Source organism: Pavona decussata, unplaced genomic scaffold, assembly GCF_977016875.1.
Source record: "Pavona decussata unplaced genomic scaffold, jaPavDecu1.1 SCAFFOLD_8, whole genome shotgun sequence".
Lineage (NCBI taxonomy): Eukaryota > Metazoa > Cnidaria > Anthozoa > Scleractinia > Agariciidae > Pavona > Pavona decussata.
This window is the reverse complement of record NW_028145431.1, coordinates 1,684,498-1,705,000: the sequence shown is the minus strand read 5'-3', so window position 1 is coordinate 1,705,000 and position 20,503 is coordinate 1,684,498. Positions and strand designations below refer to the sequence as shown.

At 37.0% G+C, this 20,503-nt stretch overlaps 3 protein-coding genes across 3 annotated transcripts in view; 1 reads left to right on the top strand and 2 right to left on the bottom strand.

Annotated features, from left to right (window-relative positions):
- LOC146488821 (uncharacterized) overlaps nucleotides 1–6,848 on the bottom strand; it is a 7,762-nt gene extending 914 nt beyond the window's left edge. The window contains exons 1-9 of the mRNA XM_085113949.1: nucleotides 6,746–6,848; nucleotides 6,632–6,675; nucleotides 6,264–6,329; nucleotides 5,358–5,488; nucleotides 4,507–4,669; nucleotides 3,885–3,959; nucleotides 1,739–1,780; nucleotides 971–1,075; nucleotides 126–212 (exon numbers count right to left, since the gene is read on the bottom strand). Of these exons, the coding sequence (XP_084970075.1) occupies nucleotides 126–212; nucleotides 971–1,075; nucleotides 1,739–1,780; nucleotides 3,885–3,959; nucleotides 4,507–4,669; nucleotides 5,358–5,488; nucleotides 6,264–6,329; nucleotides 6,632–6,675; nucleotides 6,746–6,812 (780 nt within the window). The 5' untranslated portion in view covers nucleotides 6,813–6,848. The remainder of the gene's footprint in view (nucleotides 1–125; nucleotides 213–970; nucleotides 1,076–1,738; nucleotides 1,781–3,884; nucleotides 3,960–4,506; nucleotides 4,670–5,357; nucleotides 5,489–6,263; nucleotides 6,330–6,631; nucleotides 6,676–6,745) is intronic.
- Nucleotides 6,849–6,859: 11 nt separating this feature from the next.
- LOC146488820 (phosphatidylinositol N-acetylglucosaminyltransferase subunit P-like) lies at nucleotides 6,860–8,886 on the top strand. The gene is made up of 4 exons (XM_085113966.1): nucleotides 6,860–7,012; nucleotides 7,132–7,204; nucleotides 7,902–8,020; nucleotides 8,596–8,886. The coding sequence occupies exons 1-4, from the start codon at nucleotides 6,913–6,915 to the stop codon at nucleotides 8,736–8,738; spliced, it is 435 nt and encodes a 144-aa protein (XP_084970092.1). The 5' UTR covers nucleotides 6,860–6,912; the 3' UTR covers nucleotides 8,739–8,886.
- Nucleotides 8,887–10,292: 1,406 nt separating this feature from the next.
- On the bottom strand, nucleotides 10,293–19,738 carry LOC146488819 (F-actin-capping protein subunit beta). Its single transcript, XM_085113956.1, has 12 exons — nucleotides 19,580–19,738; nucleotides 19,147–19,236; nucleotides 16,600–16,721; nucleotides 15,698–15,811; nucleotides 15,538–15,617; nucleotides 14,997–15,058; nucleotides 14,304–14,366; nucleotides 13,692–13,745; nucleotides 13,154–13,219; nucleotides 12,933–13,009; nucleotides 10,759–11,885; nucleotides 10,293–10,640 (listed from the first exon to the last, which is right to left on the bottom strand). Exons 1-11 carry the CDS (start codon nucleotides 19,580–19,582, stop codon nucleotides 11,801–11,803), a joined length of 816 nt encoding a protein of 271 aa, XP_084970082.1. The 5' UTR covers nucleotides 19,583–19,738; the 3' UTR covers nucleotides 10,293–10,640; nucleotides 10,759–11,800.
- Between the last annotated feature and the right edge of the window lie 765 nt (nucleotides 19,739–20,503).

The window sequence follows — 20,503 nt, the reverse complement described above, 5'->3', positions numbered from 1 at the left end:
GTCAGAACTATTTTGCACTATTCTCATCTATGTACGGGAATCTCACGTTTGCCCTTTGTCGTAAACGCGATTCTGAACCTCACTAATGACTAGTTATTTATGCAGGTGTGGTACATTCAACTTACCCAGAATTCTTCCAAGTTGATAAGATGGGAGACGTTTTTTATTCTTTTTATCCTGTTCGATGCTAAATCCAATGTTGTTAGTTTTGTCTGTGTAAACAAAATAAGACAGTCAAGAAATTGAGCGAAGTGTGTTACAATAACTGTCCAAATTCCCGCGCGCTGATTGGCTCGTAGCTATTGTCTATAAGAGTACAGACAATAAAAATGACGTCAAGTGTAACGCGCGCGCTTTCTCAACGAAAAAAATAGTCAATTCCGCTCGTACTTTTTCCGTGTTATTGTAAAAAACAAATCGACGGCAGTTTTCTATGGTCTATACTCTTATAGACCATTAAATGACGTCATAAAATGTCCAAAACTTGGCAGTGAAACCACTTGCCTGCGGCTCGTGGTTGCACTTGAGTTTTGAACATTTTTTGACGTCATTTTATGGTCTATAAGAGTATAGACCATAGAAAACTGCCGTCGATTTGTTAATTTTATAATAACTTCTAAGATTTCTGCGAGCTGATTGGCTCATAGCTATTGTCAATAAAAATGACGTCAGATGTAACGAAAAACGCTTTCTCAACGGAAAATAAAGCCAATCTTTCCATGTTGGTCGTTTGGAAATTATTACGGGTATTTTAAAAAAATATATAGTACAGGAATATCATTTCGTTGGCATAACTCAAAATTCATTTCACATCTAAGAGGTGCTAAGTTGACTGGCAAATAAATCCTGTAATCTTTTTCAGATCAATACCTTGGAAGATATGATGGGACCATATCTCCCACAGTGGTCATTTTTAGACTACAGCACCATACGTGGTATCAATTCACAAATTACTCTAACCCAAACCTACCAAGTTATCAAGGCCCTCTATCTCTTCAATTCCATTATGACTGATATAGAGTTCCTCCAGGTTGACCAAACTGTCTAAACCTTCCAGCTTGACAATTCGATTGCTCTGACAACAACGACATTCAATATTAATGATATTGATAATACAAGAAAAGTAACCTTAACTTAAGGCTTATCAAACCCTTAAGCATAGATTGACTAATGCCAAAAATAGTATTTCTCAACCTTGTGGCACAAATGTCTAAGAGTATGTATGGGCTGGTGTGATCTTGGTGTTTTTCTACGGCTTACTTTGTGCAATGAGGGAAGGAAGTATTTTAAAAGATCTAAAGGGCTTGTTATGGATGAATTTGCACCAATTTTGTTGCTCAAGAAAGCATTTCACTATTACAGTCAATCCACGTCACGTGTGACCATTATTTCCTAGAATGAAATGAACATTCGAATTTCTCCTTGTAATGTCTGGCATTTGAATGGAATGTTAAACATTTCTCCCGAAATCTTTCTGAAAAAGCCGCATTAAATGAAAAAAAGATTCAAAATACTGGGGATACAATTGTTATTCTTGAAATACTTAATGCTGTAATGTAAATAAAAATCCATAGCTTTGTACCATCGATAAACTAGGGAAATTTCTACGGGAACTCTGAAATCTCGCCGGCGTATTCAAAACTGACAAGTCATTTAAATTTCAAAACTCAAAACTTCATCAGTCATGCATGGTGTGGATTGACTGTAATAATGGTTCATTTTCCTCAGATCTACTCACCTGTATACTGAGTAGCTTCAGATTTGTGAGACAACTGAGATTCTGGGAATAAAGATTAGAAGTAGATCACATAAAGATAAGTAGTAGATCAGACAAAACAAAAAACATGAGAAACGTTTTTGATTGTCAAAAGGGAAACCAACAAAATTAATGTAAGATTAATGAAAAGCAAGCTGTTTGTTGATCTCCTGTTTGATTGGTAAGAGCACTCAATTCATTATTAAATCAAATCACATGCTTTATATTAAGTTCTCATTAGCTAGGCTGTTCTTATGGCAAATCCACAACATGACTGGTGTGTGACAGTGAAAATTATGTAATGTTAACTTTACAGAATACTGTACATAAAAAAGAGGAAAGGTAAGAGCTTAAGACTAAATTAATAAATAATTATTTTTAATTAGTTTAATTAATTATTTTATTGACCACACCTAACATCTTTATCAAACTGTAAAAATTCTTATCAATGGGTGATTTTTCCTACAGTGGATTTATTTATTCATTTATTTATTTATTTTTTTGTATTTTATCAGGCATTTATTTTTCTTTTACTTACTTACAATACTTTTACTGAAGCAGCCAACGCACACGCTCAAATTGACTGGCTTTAGGGCTTTTTGAGTGTGTGCACCTTACCTCTGAAACCTGCTTCCATTTGAGATTAAAAGCAGCGCATCTGTCTCTATCTTTAAAGCTAAGCTTAAGACCTATCTTTTTTGACAAGCATATTTTTAGACCTTTAAATGACTTTTGATTTTTTGATTCTTAGATTTTTTTTTTTTTTTTACATTCTTTAGTGTATAGATTATAATATGTTTGAGACTGTAAAGCCTATTTGAGCGTTAGGAAAATGCGCTATAGAAATAAATTATTTACTATTATTTATTATTACTTGAATACCACAGTACTTACAATACGACATTAGTTACAATGCTCCATTACTTACTTTTTTGTTTTTTTTTTTACATTTTTTAGTGTATAGATTATAATATGTTTGAGACTGTAAAGCCTATTTGAGCGTTAGGAGAATGCGCTATAGAAATAAATTATTTATTATTATTTATTATTACTTGAATACCACAGTACTTACAATACGACATTACAGTCAACTCTCTCGTAAGCGACCACCCTTGGTGCACGAAAAAGTGGTCGCTTACAGGAGGTGGTCACTTACGGGAAAGATAAACAAACTAATCCTAATACTGGATTGATTAATTAATTACATAAAAATATCACCTTAGCAGCTAAAATAAGGCAAATACACTGTAGAAACTAATTTATTTATTTTTTTCACATCTATTCATTCTTCTGATGAAACTTTGTATAACATCGTTCATGGTTCATTTCGGAACAAATCACTGTACCAATTCCCGTTTACCTACAGATCTAATTATAGCCATCTTCTCTGTCTGTGAACTGTCGTTATCTGTCAGCAGTCCGGGGAAGCGTCATCAAAATTGAACTTTCATTGTAACTTCTGAGTAATGATTTACAAGCGATCATACGTGATTATGTTGGGTGGTCGCTTACCGGAAACAGAAAACAAAAGAATATGTGTAATTTCTGGCCTAAAAAGTGGTCGCGGTCCCTTAAGAAATTTGAGTGGTGGTCGCTTACGAGAGAGCTCTTAAAACAGTATTTAACTGAGAAACCGGTTGTTTACGAGGTGGTCGCTTACGGGAGGTGGTCGCTTACGAGAGGTGGTCGCTATGAGAGAGTTGACTGTAGTTACAATGCTCCATTACTTACAATACTACATTACTTACAATACTCCATTACTTACAATACTACAGTGCATACAATACTCTATTCCGACGTGGATTTCTTGTAAAAGTTGATGTCTAATTAGGATTACTGAGATGGCTTTTTACAATAAACTTGTGCTAAACATCCGAACACTTAACGTAGAGGCAATAGATCATGTATATTTGTATTCTCAGTAATGAACTAGTACTGATCAATCTTCCAATAGAGGCTCTTGAAGGGGAAGATATTATTAAAAATATTTGCATGTGAAATGATTCGTCTACTTAAGCCTCATGTGCAAGCTAGTTCCAGTTAAATATGGAGGATATGAATATGGTCTATTACAACAAGTGTATTATTCATTCTATAATAAAATTATTATTACTTTTTTTAAAAATACCTCAAGTTTGGTGATTTTGTTCTTCCCAACAAACAAACTGTGTAGCTGTGTGAGACCCTCCAATCCTTCTAGAACCTTATCAAAGATGAGAGGGGGATGTTTAGAATTCCACAATCATTTATAAAATAATACTTGTCTGATAGTTTGTAATAACTTAATATTGAAGAGCTAAGCGCATTACCATCTAATGTTGAATTTTACGCCATTGTTCACATTTGCCTTATATTTACATGTGCTTATAACAATTATTTATTCCCCCAAATATAACATTGTATTGGTTTTCACCATCCTCCCGTCATTTTATAAAATTCCATGGATCACGACAACAGCCTTCCCCTTACAACTTGTGGTGCTTCCCAGTCCTTCTCTTGTTACGTTATCAAAGGATGCCAGGTGCCTTTTCCAATAAATTTTTCACCCAGTCAAATAACAACTTAAACAGGCAACAAAAAAGGCAGCAGTGTTGCAAAAAAAGTGAGACAAAAGTATGAGAAAATTAAAAGTGGTCAAAATTCTACAAAAGACATGGTCAGGCTCCCAGCCCTTCAATTCATTTTGTGCAAGAAAAAACCACAAGGCAGTGAAGGCACAATTTAGGTTTAAAGCTATCCATGTTTCTTACCCTGATTTTATTTGCACCAAGCTCCACCATCTCAAGCTGTGATAGATTTTGAAGACCCTCAATTTTGGAGACCTTGTTTTGAACAAGGTAAAGCTTTGTGACTTTGGTTAAACATCCCAGGTTTTCTATCACCTTGATCAGATTGAATGACAAATCTAAACTCCTGAAAATAAAAATATATGAGTTCATTTGTTAACTGAGGTGATATTTCAAGATACTGTTTACTGTACACAATCATGTGAATTGGTAAAGCTTAGGTTCCGAAACAGTTAACTGTGAAAATAAACCAAAGATCCAAAATCTTGGGAGAGATGACAGAATCTTCACCCCCCACCCCCCATCACCAGCCTCAGAAGACAAAAAAAAAAGCTGGTCTAGATAGTGATAATTAACAAACAGTTTTGCTATTGGGCCAAGGAGCATGAGAGGTTACCTTCCCAACAGCAAAATCCACTGATCCTAATTGATTAGACAGGACCTTTCATAAGGCCTTCAGTTTAAGCAAAGAAGATTAGCTGTCAGATTGTAAGCAAGCAAAATAACGTTTCTCACAGGCCAGCAAGCAAGCCAATGCAAAGCAAACCATGAGGTGCCTCACAGCAGATTAGACAGGACCCTTGATAAGGCCTTCAGTTTAAGCAAAGTAGATTAGCTGTCAGATTGTAAGCAAGCAAAATAACGTTTCTCACAGGCCAGCAAGCAAGCGAATGCAAAGCAAACCATGAGGTGCCCCCCAGCAGAGCTCAAAGGTCACCTCTGAGCCGTGTAGAGAGGTGAACACTGATCAGCATTGTCTCAAGTTTTAACCTTGCCTAAATTACATTTAGCCACATTAAATACAGTTCTCTTACGTGAGATTGGTCAAACTGTCCAGACCCTCTATCTGAGTGATTTGATTATCATACAAGTCTAACTCCTCCAATGTTGTCAATGTACTGAGACCTTCTAGCTTGGAAATTTTATTTCTCCGCAGACAAAGAACCTGAAACACACAAAGTGAATATTATTGTTTTAATAGGATGTTTATACAGTAACTTTATAGTAAGAACTCAGAGACAACATAATACATGTGTATAGACAAAAATGTTAAAATAAAAAACTTTTGGTCAAAGAAAGTAATGAATATACAGTAGAACCCCGATAACTCGAACTCGGATAACTCGAACTCCCCCGCTAACTCGAACTGAGTCTTAATTCCCTTGGATTTGACCAACTTTTCAGTCATTTTTACTCAGTTAACTCAAACTCGGATAACTCGAAAACCCCGCTAACTCGAACTAAATTTCGTTTCCCTTGATCAAAATTTACCCCAATAACTCAAATTCCTGGTTCTTATGACTCGCCACGGATGCCCATTGAGATATCCCATTAGCTTTTCTTATCATGTGATCGAATTCTAACGCTAGAACAAAGACTGGAGCAGTTTGATTTTAATTAGTGCAACGAATAGATCATGTATAATGTCGTAAGAATGGATAATCGTTACAGTTGTTACAAAATGTACTGGTTTCTCGTGAAATAAGTTTAATTTGCACTGTATTGTATACCGAAGTGCTGAAAATCAATAAACTATCAATTATTAACCTGGAAAATTGAATATTTTAATCGACCCCGATAACTCGAAACCCCGCTAACTCGAACAGGTTTTCATTTCCCTTCAGAGTTCGAGTTACCAGGGTTCTACTGTTGACAGACTATTATTTATAATTAAAGAAATAAATGAACATGAAGATCTAATTTCACAATTGATTTACTACCTTAACACAAGTCAATCGTTCAAAGTTTTCTAGTTTTTCGATCTTTGCATGGGTAAGATCAACTTCCTGTAAGTCAAATAGAAACAAGGGTTAAATGTCAAACACAAATATAATGACTAGTATAAGTAAATGGTGATTAAAATTGAAAGTGGAGCACCAGTTTCTGTCTCTTCAAGATGTCTGCTTATTTGAGTGGAGTTTATTTCCAGTAACATACAGTGCATTCCTCAATTATTTGTGCATGCATCATTCGCTAAGGCTTTACCGTTTTCAAAATGACATTTGCAAAGCTAAGCTAGTTTAAGTTGTAAGTTGTAACGACTTCAACTGTCAAATTTAAAGTTGACACAAAAAAAAACACAGAATACCTCTGCATCAGGTTCCACATTCAGTATTCTGAATTCACCAGATTCTGTGATAAAAATTAAAGTTAGCTCTATATAAAACAGAGAATACAGTTTCCATATTCATTTTGCTATTACCCTCCGCGTTTTCTCCCGGTGAAGTAGGCACGTTATCCGATGTAAGAATCTCAACATTTCCCTCCATTTTGATTTTCGATTTTTCCTCTTGTCAGCGGTATAGAAAAGACCATCGTATATGCTTACACGAAACTCCAAATTAAAGAAGATGGCGGACAAAGGTTGCGATGCGACGTTCTGAAATAATGGCCGAAAATTCTCCATCTCCCTCCCCAGAGCGAGCAATTTATGGATTTGTACTTTATTTAGGAACCTACTTTGGATCTGGTGAGAGCCATTGAGCAAAAGTGGTTTCTAACTTTTCCTGCTAGCAAATTCGTTTTTAGACTACAAAGCGTAGTCATTTTTTAAGCCACCTTTTTTTGTCATTTGAATCATATCACCAGGCTTGTACTTAATCTGGGCTTGTGTACCAGAAGAGTGGCTTCATAGTATTGGAATAACGTACCTTCCACAGAGGTATAGCAAAGGAATTATTTTAATGATCAGTTCTTGTTGAGTTATTTGAGTGGGTTTCCTGTGGACATCCATTCGCACCTTTAATACTAGGTGACAATTTTAGCTGGTGTGGTTCTAAGCCATAAGAGCCTGAAAGTTGCCAAGTGCTATTTTTTGTTATTATTATTTCTTTTTTTTGGCATCAGTACACCGCAGCCATTTTAAATAATTTATACAGAACTAGGTTATTTTTGATCTGGGACATCCAGAGGGACCTCAATGTCTCACCAACCCACCCAACCCATGCATTACTGTGAAAGACAGTTGAAATCAGAGATAGAGATGGACCAAACACGCTGGGGCTACACCCCCAACTTTTTTCAAACAGTGTGTGGGTTGTTTAAAATGCCGCAGATTATTAGGAACAAGTGTTGTGAGACGGGACCTACAGTTTATTGTCCTTATTCAAGAAGACTAGAAAGTCTAACCATTTTCAGATGTCATAACAAAGGCAGCACTTTCTCCTCAGTTATCTAAAGACCCTGAGTGTTAGTCCAGCCAAGGTTGGAACCCATGACCTCCTGCACAGTGCTCTCCCAACTGAGCTAACTGGTTGGCTTTGTTCTTTCTATACCACAAGCTATACAGGCTTGCTACTTCGTAACTTACCCTTTATGAAATCAGTGTATTATTTTGTTTTCTTTATTTCATGTATTAGGTACTGGGTGTTGGCTGGACCAATTTATTTTTGTGTTGCATTTTTATTTGTGGTAATATTTTATGTGGCATACAACTTCACTATCACACTTCCAGTGGATTCAATCAATACAATAACAGGTTTGTAAAATTATGATTGTTTGTGACAAGATTGCTCATCAATTTGATGCATGTTCTTTATGATATACATCACATAGTGTCCCAGGCCAAACCCTAACCCTCACTGAAATAATTTGGGCAAGAGAGGTGTAAATAACGTTTTGCCTTGAAATTTAAAATTTGCTCCAAATAAGCCATATTTTGGCACAGAGACTGGTTCTCAGAAGAAAACTGGTTGAATATTTAATTTCTGAGCAAATGCTAATTTTTTCTTTATAAACAAGAAATAGCCTGGCTTAACAAGTGACCTGCACAAAAGATACCCACAATCAACTAATTTCTTTTGTATACGTGACTGAGCCACGTCAAGCAAAGTATAGGTAGTTGTGAACAAAACAAACAAATCAAGGGTCAAGTTTGGGCCTGGCACTAACCCTGTGGTGGTTTTGCATCTCACCCGGGGGGGGGGGGGGGGGGTTAGTAAAATACTCCTCATCGCTTCAGCTCTGGCAGTTGTAGCCACAAGGCTGATTAACACTTGTGTGTTGATCGAGGATCGCTGGAGAGAAACTCAAGATATCTTTTTATTTTAACAGACAAACATGCCCAATATGTGGATGAAAATACTAAGCCAGTGATGCCTGGTTCTGTTCCTCCGCTCTATGACATACCTCTCAGTCAAGTGAACAGAATACTTTACAAAGATGGACCAACCAAGCATCCATCTGGGGGATTGTAAAAGTGGCTTCAATGTATAAAGGAGGAATAAAGTTGAAATTGGCAAAAGTAAAGGAAAATGGTGAGGGTTTTCTAAAACAAGGCCCGAGTGGATTTTTGTGGCATTTAAATTGCTTACAGTGGCGCACACATTTTTTGGGCAAGAACAACTCTGACATTCTAACTGAAGAATAGTTTGCAATTTTATAGAGTGATCTGGCCAAAAAATCTTATGGTCAAAATGAAGAGATACAAATTATTTTACATTTATTTTTGTAAGAACAACTACAGCAGTTACTGTATCAACCTTGGTTGACCCACCAAGACCATGCTTAGGCCTGTAATTGAGGATGCGGCTGTACAGAAGAAGGAGGAATTAGTCAGTTACATGCAGGATTGTGTTCTGTGGAGTGTCAAACGTCAGGCCTGACTCAACTCCATGCCATTGTAGCTTGGTCAATGGATGGTGATGATGATGTATGAAGCAGCCTTTTAGACATGACTCAACTGGGGCTCAAACTAAATGAAATTCATTTGCCTTGATCTACTGTTAATAAAAAAGATGCACACAACATTGTTTGCCAAGGTCTACAAAATGTATGCAGATAGAGTTAAAATAAAATTAAGAACATTTTTGCCCTTTCTAATTAAAACAGATGGCACTAATTAGACAAACATTATATTTTATTTCGCTTCATTGCCCTGTATTCTTTAATTTATGCACAATTGAAAAGTTATATCACAGCTCATACTAAATGTTTCATCAGAGATTTCAGATACCTTGGAACAATGAAGGCATTAGGCCTCTGGCCCTGTACTTTCATTGGTTTCTTGGTTTTTGAAACCTCAGAGGAAGAGATGTTTCTCACAACCACGTACCTTTGTTGTCAAGAGTAAGCAAATAGAGTCCTTCAGATCATAGTACGAGTATGAGATTGAGTACGAGTACAACTTTCAAATTTCAAATCAGTCGCATCCCCAAAACTCTCGCTTCTTGCCATTGTTTAAGCCTGCCGCACACTTGAGGAAAGAGCTGAGCAAACTGCTTTGCAAGGCAATTAGCTCAGCTGTTTCATCACATGTGCAGTTGAGTCTCAGAGTATTTTTGCCTCGCGAGGCGGTGAGGAAAATATCTCTCATGTTTGATATTTGAGATTTCACCTCGCGAGGCAAAATTCTCACAAAAACTCAACCGCACACTTGAGGAAACAGCTGAGTGGGTGGCCTCGCGATGCCTCACAAGGCAGTTTGCTCAGCTCTTTCCTCAAGTGTGCGGCAGGCTTTACCAGCAGATAAGGAGACCCTATAAGCAAGATTGTTGTGACAAGCGGTTATCTAAACCACTCAATCGTACTCAATCTCATACTCGTAGTCAAATCTGCAGGTCCCTAATTAATGACATTATGAAACAACTTCAAGAATGCCTAGCTAATGTGTTCAAAAGTTATGAAGCTGTTTAACACTTTTTTCTTAGTAACTGCCCCTGAGGTTGTTTAGCAACCAAGCTACTGGTTCTGGTGATGCATAAAAAAAGTGTCATAAACTCTAAATCTCTGGCCAAAGCAAATAGCAAGTCTTCATCAATGCAGGGCACCAAGAATACTGCCTCTACCCTTGTTTATTTTTACAATGAACACTACTTTCTTGCTCTGTTCCATCACAACCAGAGGCCAGTTTTATAGTTGTATGAAAAAATCATTTGAAATAGTCATGAGTGAAAACATACTACAGTGAACTCATCTAAAACATTTTACTTATACTGGAGATTATTATATAAAGAATCATGTCATCCAAATTGAAGGAAAATGAAAATTCACCATCTTCCAAGATACAGATATGAGATAACCGTCCAAGTTAATTACAATATTGAAAACTAATGACAATGAAAATGGCAAAAAATAGTTACCTCTAAAACTGATTAGGACTAAAACAGTTCACATGTATTTGGCAGGATGTTGTTACAAAATGTTGCAAAAACAGAACTTCAACAGTACAATGAAGGATGCTAAATATTATTATCTGCTGACCAAATTTCAGAATACATGAAAGTCACTCTTTAGTAACACTGTACAGTTGCAGAACAAAACTCCATAGCCACCCCATGGAAGGTCATTGGAAATTCCTTGAGGAAGTTGGGGGGAGGGGTCTTAAAAGCCAACATTTTAGAAGCAAAGTATGAAGCTAAACTGGAATTTTCTGGGGGAGAGGGGACGGGGGTGTAAAACAAAAAACCTTCCGTGGGGGGAGTATGGATATTTTCTGGAACTGCACATTCACAACAAGCAATGATCAACTAAGTTTTCAACAAGGTAGGGCTATGTTAGAGTTGGTTAGGACACTGTCTCAACTTTATTTTAGCTGTTAGACAACATGCAGCATAAGCTCAAGATCAGACAACATGAACTACTCTTACTTGTACACAGTATAGTAAATTTATAGACTTTGTACAACAAATTCACTTCAGTTCTCACAATGCTAAAATAATTTATTCAAGCAAGTCACCTGACTTCCACCTTGTCCTGAGAGGAAACAAGTCATCATCAAACCAAATGGCCAACATATTGCGCCCAAATTACAGGGAAGACGAAAGCAACCCCACATTGATCCAAGTAAAGTTTTATTGCACATCCACAGCTATACTTAAGCATTTTGAGCACATAGTCTATAAATCGAAAATACTGCTAATAAGTAAGAGTCACCTTCACGTTTTCTGATCACGAGCTTGGGCTAACTAAGGTTAGTCTTGAAGAAACACATCTCCAGTGTATGAATTCTATGCCAAGCAAAAGCATTAAAACATTTTTTTTCTCAGGGAATCAAATAGGAGCCACCATACAAGGAGGCCAACACCTTGAAGGTTTGAAAAGATCAACAGCCTTCAAGATCATGGTTTCACAAAATACCTTGGACCCTAAAACTGGGAAAAAGTTCTTTTTGGTATTGTATGGTTTCAATGTCAAGAAAGTATCTCAAAATTATACAAAAACTGGGAAATTTTAGAAACCTCCAGCAACCTATTTGACATCACAAATTGAAGATTGTTACACTTATTGATTAGAAGAGTGGTTAACTGACTAAAACAAGCTACTTTTGGCGATTCTTCAGAACATTCATGAGGTCCTGCTGCAATAGTTGCTGTTTTCCTTTCTCTGCAATGCTGGTCACACTCCTGAAAAAAAAAAGATAGAAATATTTACAACAAAGGTAACAAATAGCTCTGTGGCTCTAGACGGTGAGTTGAATGCACTCAGCAAGAAAGTGTTAACTGAAGACACTGCAAATCAGGGAAAGGAACATAATAAACATGGACCTTGAGACAACAAAAACAACTGCTACGAGGTTGTGCAGTTGGCTATTTAGTACACAGCATGACGTACAAATGTAGAAGTTGAATATAGGACTACTATGAAATACCAAGATTTTTTGATTGCAAGTTCAGCACCTTACAAGCCAATCTTTAGAAGTTCAAATGGCTGGAGGTTCGCTTGATCTTCTGGCATGCTGGGAACCATGTGATGGACTAGCATTCCATCTGGGGGTGGGGAGAGGTGAGGGGTGAAAAGGTTCCTAGTCACTACATGCTGGGAACCATGTGATGGACTAGTATTTCATCTAGGGGTGGGGAGGGGGGAGGGGTGAAAAGGTTCCTAGTCACTACATGCTGGGAACCATGTGATGGACTAGTATTTCAGCTTGGGGTGGGGAGGGGGGAGGGGTGAAAAGGTTCCTAGTCACTACATGCTGTTAACCATGTGATGGACTAGCATTTTATCTAGGGGTGGGGAGGGGGGAGGGGTGAAAAGGTTCCTAGTCACTACATACTGGAACCATGTGATGGACCAGCATTCCATCTAGGGGTGGGGAGGGGGAGGGGTGAAAATCACCTAGTCACTACATGCTGTTAACCATGTAATGGACTAGCATTTCATCTTGGGGTAGGGAGGGGGTGATAATACTCCTGGTTGATTCATGCTAGTTAAGCACCTGTTGAACTGTAGTCTTTGGGCTGCAAGGAGGCTATGGATTGACTTAATGAACAAAAGACAGTTTCACCACTTTAGTCTGAATTTCAGTGTCTATTTATTGCCAGTAAAATCAAGTGCTACCAACTGTTTCTGATGCAGAGATCAGCAAATTCCATTATCAGAATGTAGTAAATTGCAGTCATACATTATAGATATCCAAGGCTGTAAAGAGTTGGACACAAAATGCTCACCTCAAGGAATTGACAATATCCTTTGTTTTACCAAAATAGATCTCATTCAAAGTATTTCTCATCTTATTTTCCATGTCCTTGAGGAAAGAAAACACAGGTCAATACAACAATCCTATTCCAGAACAAGATTCTAAGAAACCAAAATTTGTACTCTTGCCTTATGTGAAGTTCATTGCAAAAATATCAAAAATGGAAGTGATTATAGTCGTAGAAGTTTTTACCTCCACCATCCTCCCAATGTTGGCAATATGTGGACTAGCATCACTCACTGCACTGTCCAACTCAACCTGATATAAATTAATAAATAGCATTTTAAAATGTTTGAAGAAATACCTGTGCTATGATTGAGTCAAGTTCATTATATCTCCATTATTGAGTGAAAGCTACATCACTAGTGTGCGGGTGAGCAAATCAATAAAATGAGTAAATCCATAATTAGAATTATATAATTAAAACTATAAGGGAAATTTTGGAACAGAAGTGTCATCAAGTTTCACCATTCCACAGCCTGCAAGACTGACAATGTACACAAATACTGGACATTTGATGAAAGAAATAATTATAAAAACTTGTTTCACATGCACAGTTGAGTAATAAACACTTCGGAATTTTTAGGAAATTTACGAGAACCAACAACAAACTCAACCCACATGATATCAAGTCCGGGAATCAAAACCCCGGCGACATTGGTTCCTTTTTTCATTAAATATATAATATACTTGACTTTGACATTTCTGCTTAGTGGTAATTTACAGTTACCTGTCTCGTAAGACTTCCTCCTAAATTCATCATTCCTGATCCCGTCTTGTTTGTCTGCAACCAAACAAAATTTTATGGCATATTATGAAACTGCCATTATTGTGAACAATACAATACATGCATACAGCTTTAATTATTTTTTGGTTTTCATAAAGAAGTAAAAATAAATTATTGATGCCTTAAAGATGTTCATAGTGTGAACAACTTGCAAGTGTACTTACACGCTGTTAAGATGGTAAGAAAAAAAGAAGGGGAAGTAATATATCAAACACGAGAAAGCGTGTTTCATTAGATATCCAAACACTGAGAAGTAGGTTGAAAAAACGAGGCGCAGCCGAGTTTTTTTAAACGACTTCGAGGTGTTTAGATATCTGATTAAACACACTTTTGAGTGTTTGATATGGCTTCTCAAATGATCAATAATTCTTGGAGAAATTCAAGGCAAAAGTTGGCAAAATTTTATGGTAATTAGGAACACATATCCAAACCATGGTCACGTTAGTGATTTTCTTTGTTTTCTTTTCATGAATTATTAATGAGTTTGAGAAAAATAATTGGTATCTGTAAACTGATAAAACATGCACCAAGAAAGCCAATGAATAATATTCATACCTGCAGCCAAAGCATTACAGTTGAAGTCAGCTTGTAGTGCGCATTTCGGCCACCACTTTTCTCCTGAAAAGTGTGAAGAGACAATGTATTAAAGGGATACCATAACAGCTTAAACCCCTATAGACTTATTTATTTCAGGCCTCAAGAAAGCAGGACTTTTTACGTAGTGGTAGGGGCTTCTTTGAAATCACAAGTTTTCAACAAATGTAAAGTAGCTTTACCAACATTTTACCACCCAACTTACTAAAGCAAGGCAATAATGGGCTGCGTAACACCAACAGAATATCACTTTACCTTAGCACAATAACACCACTGCCTATTGGAGACCAAGTTTCCTTAAACACCAACTGACTGAAGTTTTGACTATTGGTACAGTTGAGATTTGAACCATTTCTTTTGTGTGTTTACGTTTGTTTTTCCTTTTACAACCACAAATCAATCTAACACAACCTTAATATACAAAAGACAACTCAATACTGAGAGGAAAAGTCTTCTCTACTCTGGACACCTAAAACAATCACAAATGAGCTACAACACTTGTTTAACGTGTTCCTCTGTGATACAAGGCTACTGCTCTGTGTTGTCCATTATTTTCAATAATGAATACCCTCCCCTGTTTTAAATCCAAGGTGGCACTTTTTACAAACACATCTACAGTGCTTGTCCAACAAAACACCTGCACTGCTTACATACCTGTACCTCCACAACATGGATGGAATCCCAGCAACCTCTGATCTTTTTTGAACCATCTCCAGCTAAAATCAAGGCACAAATACAATGTCTTCAATTAAAAAAAATCATCATAGGTCTGTTGAAGGTGCCTAACGGCTGTGTTATGTTTGTAATGTATTGTGCAAAAATTCACAGCCACCATCTTTTTCAAATCGCTTTTTGTTGTGTTAGCTCAGATTCACCAGAATTTTTGCATGTGGCCTTGAATTCCTTCAGGAAATGTTGCTCCAATGTTTTGTCTGTGGCTTTGCGCTTCGTTTGCAATAAAAACCAATGATTATGGACAAGCTGCTCGGCAAGATTTCAGTTTCTATCACAAAATGAGGTGCAAAGCAGCAGATAAAACATTGGAGCAACGTTTCCTGAAGAAATTCAAGGCCATATGTAAAAATGCTGGTTAATCTGTGCTAAACCATCTGAAATGCACTACAGGTCAACTGGTTATGCACAGAGTCTGTCATTAATGAAACCCCACATGTATGTAGTGAATAAATAGTCTTACCTTTCTTGATGAGGATGACACCAGCAAAGCCATGATCTAAATCCCAGAGATAAACCGACGACACTCCACCTTCAAAATACCTTTAAAATGAACATACATGTAAACATTATTATTATTGACAATGCAACTTCTCACTCATATCATCCCTGTTTCAACTTACATTTCTCGGTACTGATCAAAGGCAGTGTTGGCATCAATCTCTAGTTTTCTTAACCTATCTGAAGGCACTGCACCGTCATCCAGTGGTGGTTCATATTTATTGGTCCAAGGTGATCTTCAGTAAAAGAAACAAAATATCAATTAGGTTTCAGTTACATCAAGCGTTTTTGCTATTTAGAGGGCTACATGTTCATCAGTGATTTTAGTTACTGTTACATATTACCCTCTCAATAAAGCCTTACCTTACCTTAAGTTATAGTCAGTTAAGTTATATTAGGTAGATGATTTGTAAAGCACTTAGGAACATCTATCGAAATTCTATTGCTTTTGTTTTATTATTACCTTACCCGAGTATGGAGTGTTCATACAATCAACACCAGAGCTCCCACAGGTACAAAGGGATGAAGACGCCTTTTGGCAAATTTCTTTTTTACAGGTGAATCACAAGGCTAACAGCTTAAAACAGTTTACCCTATCATTCCACAAGCCTACATTCAGAAGGGTTATTATCTGAAGGCTTTTGGTGTCTAAGATATAGGGGCTTCTATTTTGGAGTTCTTTTTCAAGGCTTCTGCTCAAAATTTTGAGGTACAATGTATGATTTTCAAGTAACTTTGGTCTACAACAGGGTAAAGATTGGTATCTAAGGGACTGTTTATATGGAGGAACGCCATGCCTACCTTACTGAGATCTTAGGTGGGCTGGCCTGCTTGTCAAGATGGGCTCAATAAATAAATAAATGAACTAACCTGCTAACCAGGTTCAAAAATAATGTTCTTGTGTGCATGTGAATTTTGCTGAACAAAGGTGCCAGAATGGTCGCATGACCCATTCTGGCCCAGAAGGTGGTCAAATTTTTTTCCACCCAAATGCACACATTGAAAGATTCATAAGGCGCTGTACCTGTAGGAGTCTCCGTCCCTGTTATAATCACACAGCAGGTAATCTTTTCCTGTTTGTTTATCCCTAGCAATCTTGAGCGGTTGATCAACAGATGATAACAAGTCCTCACAGAGAGCTGGAACCTGAAATTAAAGCTGCTTGTTATGCACTCATTAAACTACGGTAACCATAAAATTCTGAAAGTAATGGCCCTTGCTACATATGTCACTTTCACTTGACTATTGATTGAAAAATAAACATACATGTACTCTTGAACCTTGGAGTCGCTTTTTTCAGAGGGGGGTGGGGAAGGTGGGCTCATTACTTTAGGAATTCTACAGTAGTAATCTTAAACTTCAATTTATCCACCTACATGTAATACTATGGAAGTATCATGCAGTATTTGTTGAAAACCAGAAAGCTAGTGAACTGCTTATATATTAACCCTTTCCTGCCCGAGGGAAATGTCGAATTTTTCTAAATCGTTAACTATGAACTGGGAGACCACATGTGATATACCATTTAAAAGGTATTTTCTGGGGTGTGCTATAAATCACACCAACAGAGATGGAGGAGGTCACATATTAGAGTGAGAAAAGTCCAAAACGAAAGAAGAAAAACATTGAAAATTTTCCTATTCGTTGTATATACTGGGTATCCCCCTAAACTATAGCTTAATGTACAGCTCTTAGTGCATTGCTTGTTGTAAGATATCAACTGGGCCCTTAATGTACAAAGGAAAAAAATCCAAAAGTTTGAGGGGTGGTAAATCAAGTCTCATATAGGAGGGGGGCATGACTTTATGCCTTCAATTTGTAGATCTTTCCAAGATCTTTTGGTTGTGCAAATTTCACACAAATTGACCAAATACTGAGCTCATAATTGCGTCTTGTGCCATATGGCACTCTTGGGCAGGAAAGGGTTAAGGGCCTTACGTCACATTTGCAGTAAAACTAACAGTAAAAGGCAAAAGTTGGAGACTTGTTGTATTACTGAGATTGATGCTAGTCACTTACATTGGTTTAAATACTAAAGACACAAGGTTTTCTTGAAGGTAAGACTAACACATGACCGTTCTGACCTGCTGAGCTGCTTTGGCATAAAAGTCTTACCCTCGTTCAGAGCAATTTATGATACTACTGCAACAAGTCCTTTGTGTGAAAGCTAAATGGCCGGGCACTTTCCACTTACCCAAAATTTTCGGTTGGAAATTCCAGAAACTTCTGTGTCAAGTGGAAAGGCTTTTTTCTATTTGCACTAAACTTGTAATCTTCTTGGTAGATATAACTCTTACTAACCGAGTTTGAGTTCCGCACTATAAGTTACGGACCGAGTTTTTTCTCGTTGATTTCGTGAAGAAACAAGGATCCGTAGCTTACGGTAAGGACCAAGAAAACAAGGTTAGTGAGATATTTATTATATCTTTGAGGTTAAATGGGCGCACAGGAAATGAAACTGGTTGAAGTTTAAGCGGGTTATACAGTGAAATACAAAATTGACCAATCACACCGTGCATACTAACTGAGAGATATAATAAAAAAAAACTTATGTCATGGCGCAAGAAGACAACAAAATATAAATTGAAATTTTGTGTACATGGAACGGTAAATTCAATTTCAACCAGTTGGAACAGAAAGATTGGAGTATAGTCAACTCCCTTATTGCTGACACCCTTGGGACCACGAGTTAGTGTCCTTAATAGCCAGAGTCCATAATAACAGGAATTTATTTCAGTCAAAGGTCTGTAATTTATTTTTGCTGGGGATTTACAGTAGCTGCCGTCCATATTATCTGGCTGTCCGTAATAGCGTGGTGTCGGCAAGGAGAGATCAGAGTTGACTATACTTCTGAAGATCATCCGTTTGTTCAAAGAATTTCTGATTGTGCTGCGTGTACATTTGCATTTCAACTTATTGAACTGAAAACTTTGGCCAAAAGGAAAGCACAGGTTATCCGTGGTGTAATATAACTTATTAGTTTTCTTTGTTTTATGGACTATTGTCAGGGTTAGGTTTATAGTTGAGGATGTTTTGTTTCCTTTGTTTTACGTCAGCTGTGAGGAAAATTATATTAAACTGGAGATGAGCTGAAAGCACCCCAGGACTAATTCAGTCTCAAAATCCTGGTAACAGGATGGGAACACTAAAGGAATTATAGTCTGCTGGATATTCAGTCAAGGTCACTAGCTATCAAGATGTATATTGACTAAAAGGGTTACAATATTATGTTAAAGCTGTTTATCATGCAGGAAATTCTAGCTGGGGTCTAGCCAATATTCAAAACAGGAATATTTTTACAGGAAACCAAGGATTAAATCTGTATGTGTTAGTTAATATTTCATCAACCAATCTAAGAAAATAGATTTAGGTGACTGAATGATCAGGAATGTCATGACAGCAAGTTTGTTAGCTTGAAACTGAAAATCAAATTAAGTAAATCACTGACTAACCCCAAATCAGCCAAGGGCAAATTCTTCCAGTCGCAATCATTCAACAAGCAACAGACACACACTGAAAAATATCTTCCGCAAATAATAGTGTGGCTAAGCTATATCGCAAGAGTACTCACCAAATCGATTAGATCACTAAGATTCTTTTCAATTTGTTGAGGAGGTAGTCGTCGCATCAAATCTAAAGCGCAGTCTAGTTGTCTATCCGTCTGTAGTAATAAGGAACAACAAACAAATAGTGAGTAACGCCGCAGTCACTAATTACAACTTAGCTTACCACCATAAAACTAGCACAAGTTTACACCGACGCTGACCATTATGCATAAAGTGAAGTTTTGTTCGCGCAAGAAGTATCCACATAACAAAAATTCCTAACTTGCTTATTAAATCATTCAAAAATGGAAAACATTCCAGGCTAGCATAAACGAAAGCAGCTGTCGACTTCGTTTATACGAACTCAAGGAGGAATGATCGATGTGGACAGTGCAACAATTTGCACAGCTAAAACTGCTCTTTTCTCCCACTACCAAATGCAATCAAAATGCTACTTACCATGGTAAATATTGAGCTTAACCAAAGACTAGAATACTTGTATATGTTAATCACAAAAGCAACTTATGAAGCGGCAAATTATTGCTATATATCCAGCCGGAAACGCCGCTTCCAAGACAAGATGGCCGCCTCACTACCACACCAGAACATCAGCCAATCACTGTCAACCACCAAATATGGCCTTTACCAACAAGAAGCTCGTCACTTCACCGCACCGGAATGAAAATCGATAACGAAGATAATATTCTTAGCAATGATCATATGTTTTGTTGAAATACATTTTTTTATAATAAAAATAATCAAGTTTTATTAATAAGTTGATTTTTTTCCCAATTCTAAATTAATATTGAATGTTTATTTGCCATGAGAAAAATTACATAGATTTGACAATATCATTTAATAGCGTACGGCAAAGGCAAAGGGCAATTATATTTTGGGCGTTTTCAGTGACAGCGTATGTTTAAAGGAAGACTAAAGAAACCCCAGCGAGTTTTTACAAACTATGTAGTCCCTCTTTAGATCTGGCAAATTAAATTTTATCGGTCACTAAGTTGCTGGTATCAGATCAGTCAGATATTTGAAGCATGAGCTTGAATATTTTCTTACATCCCTGTCAAGAAAGGTCATCTCTGAATGTTTCTTTTCCCCTGGCACGAAAGACCGAGTTCGTTTCAAAAGTTTCCAATTCATTGCCTTCTTCCTTCCAAAGAGTATGTATACATCATAAAGTATCCCTCCTAGCGGAGATTTTTCTTTGTCATTTCCGTTTACTTCTATTTTTAAAAAGAAAACAGGAGGAAAATTTTTATAAAAAAGAAAACGGAAACGACAATAGAAGGCTCTACTATCATCTTTATAAGTGATAGCCGCTCCTTGTCAAATGGCAGTCACATGTACTGAAAGAAATAATCAAGACTCGTTTTG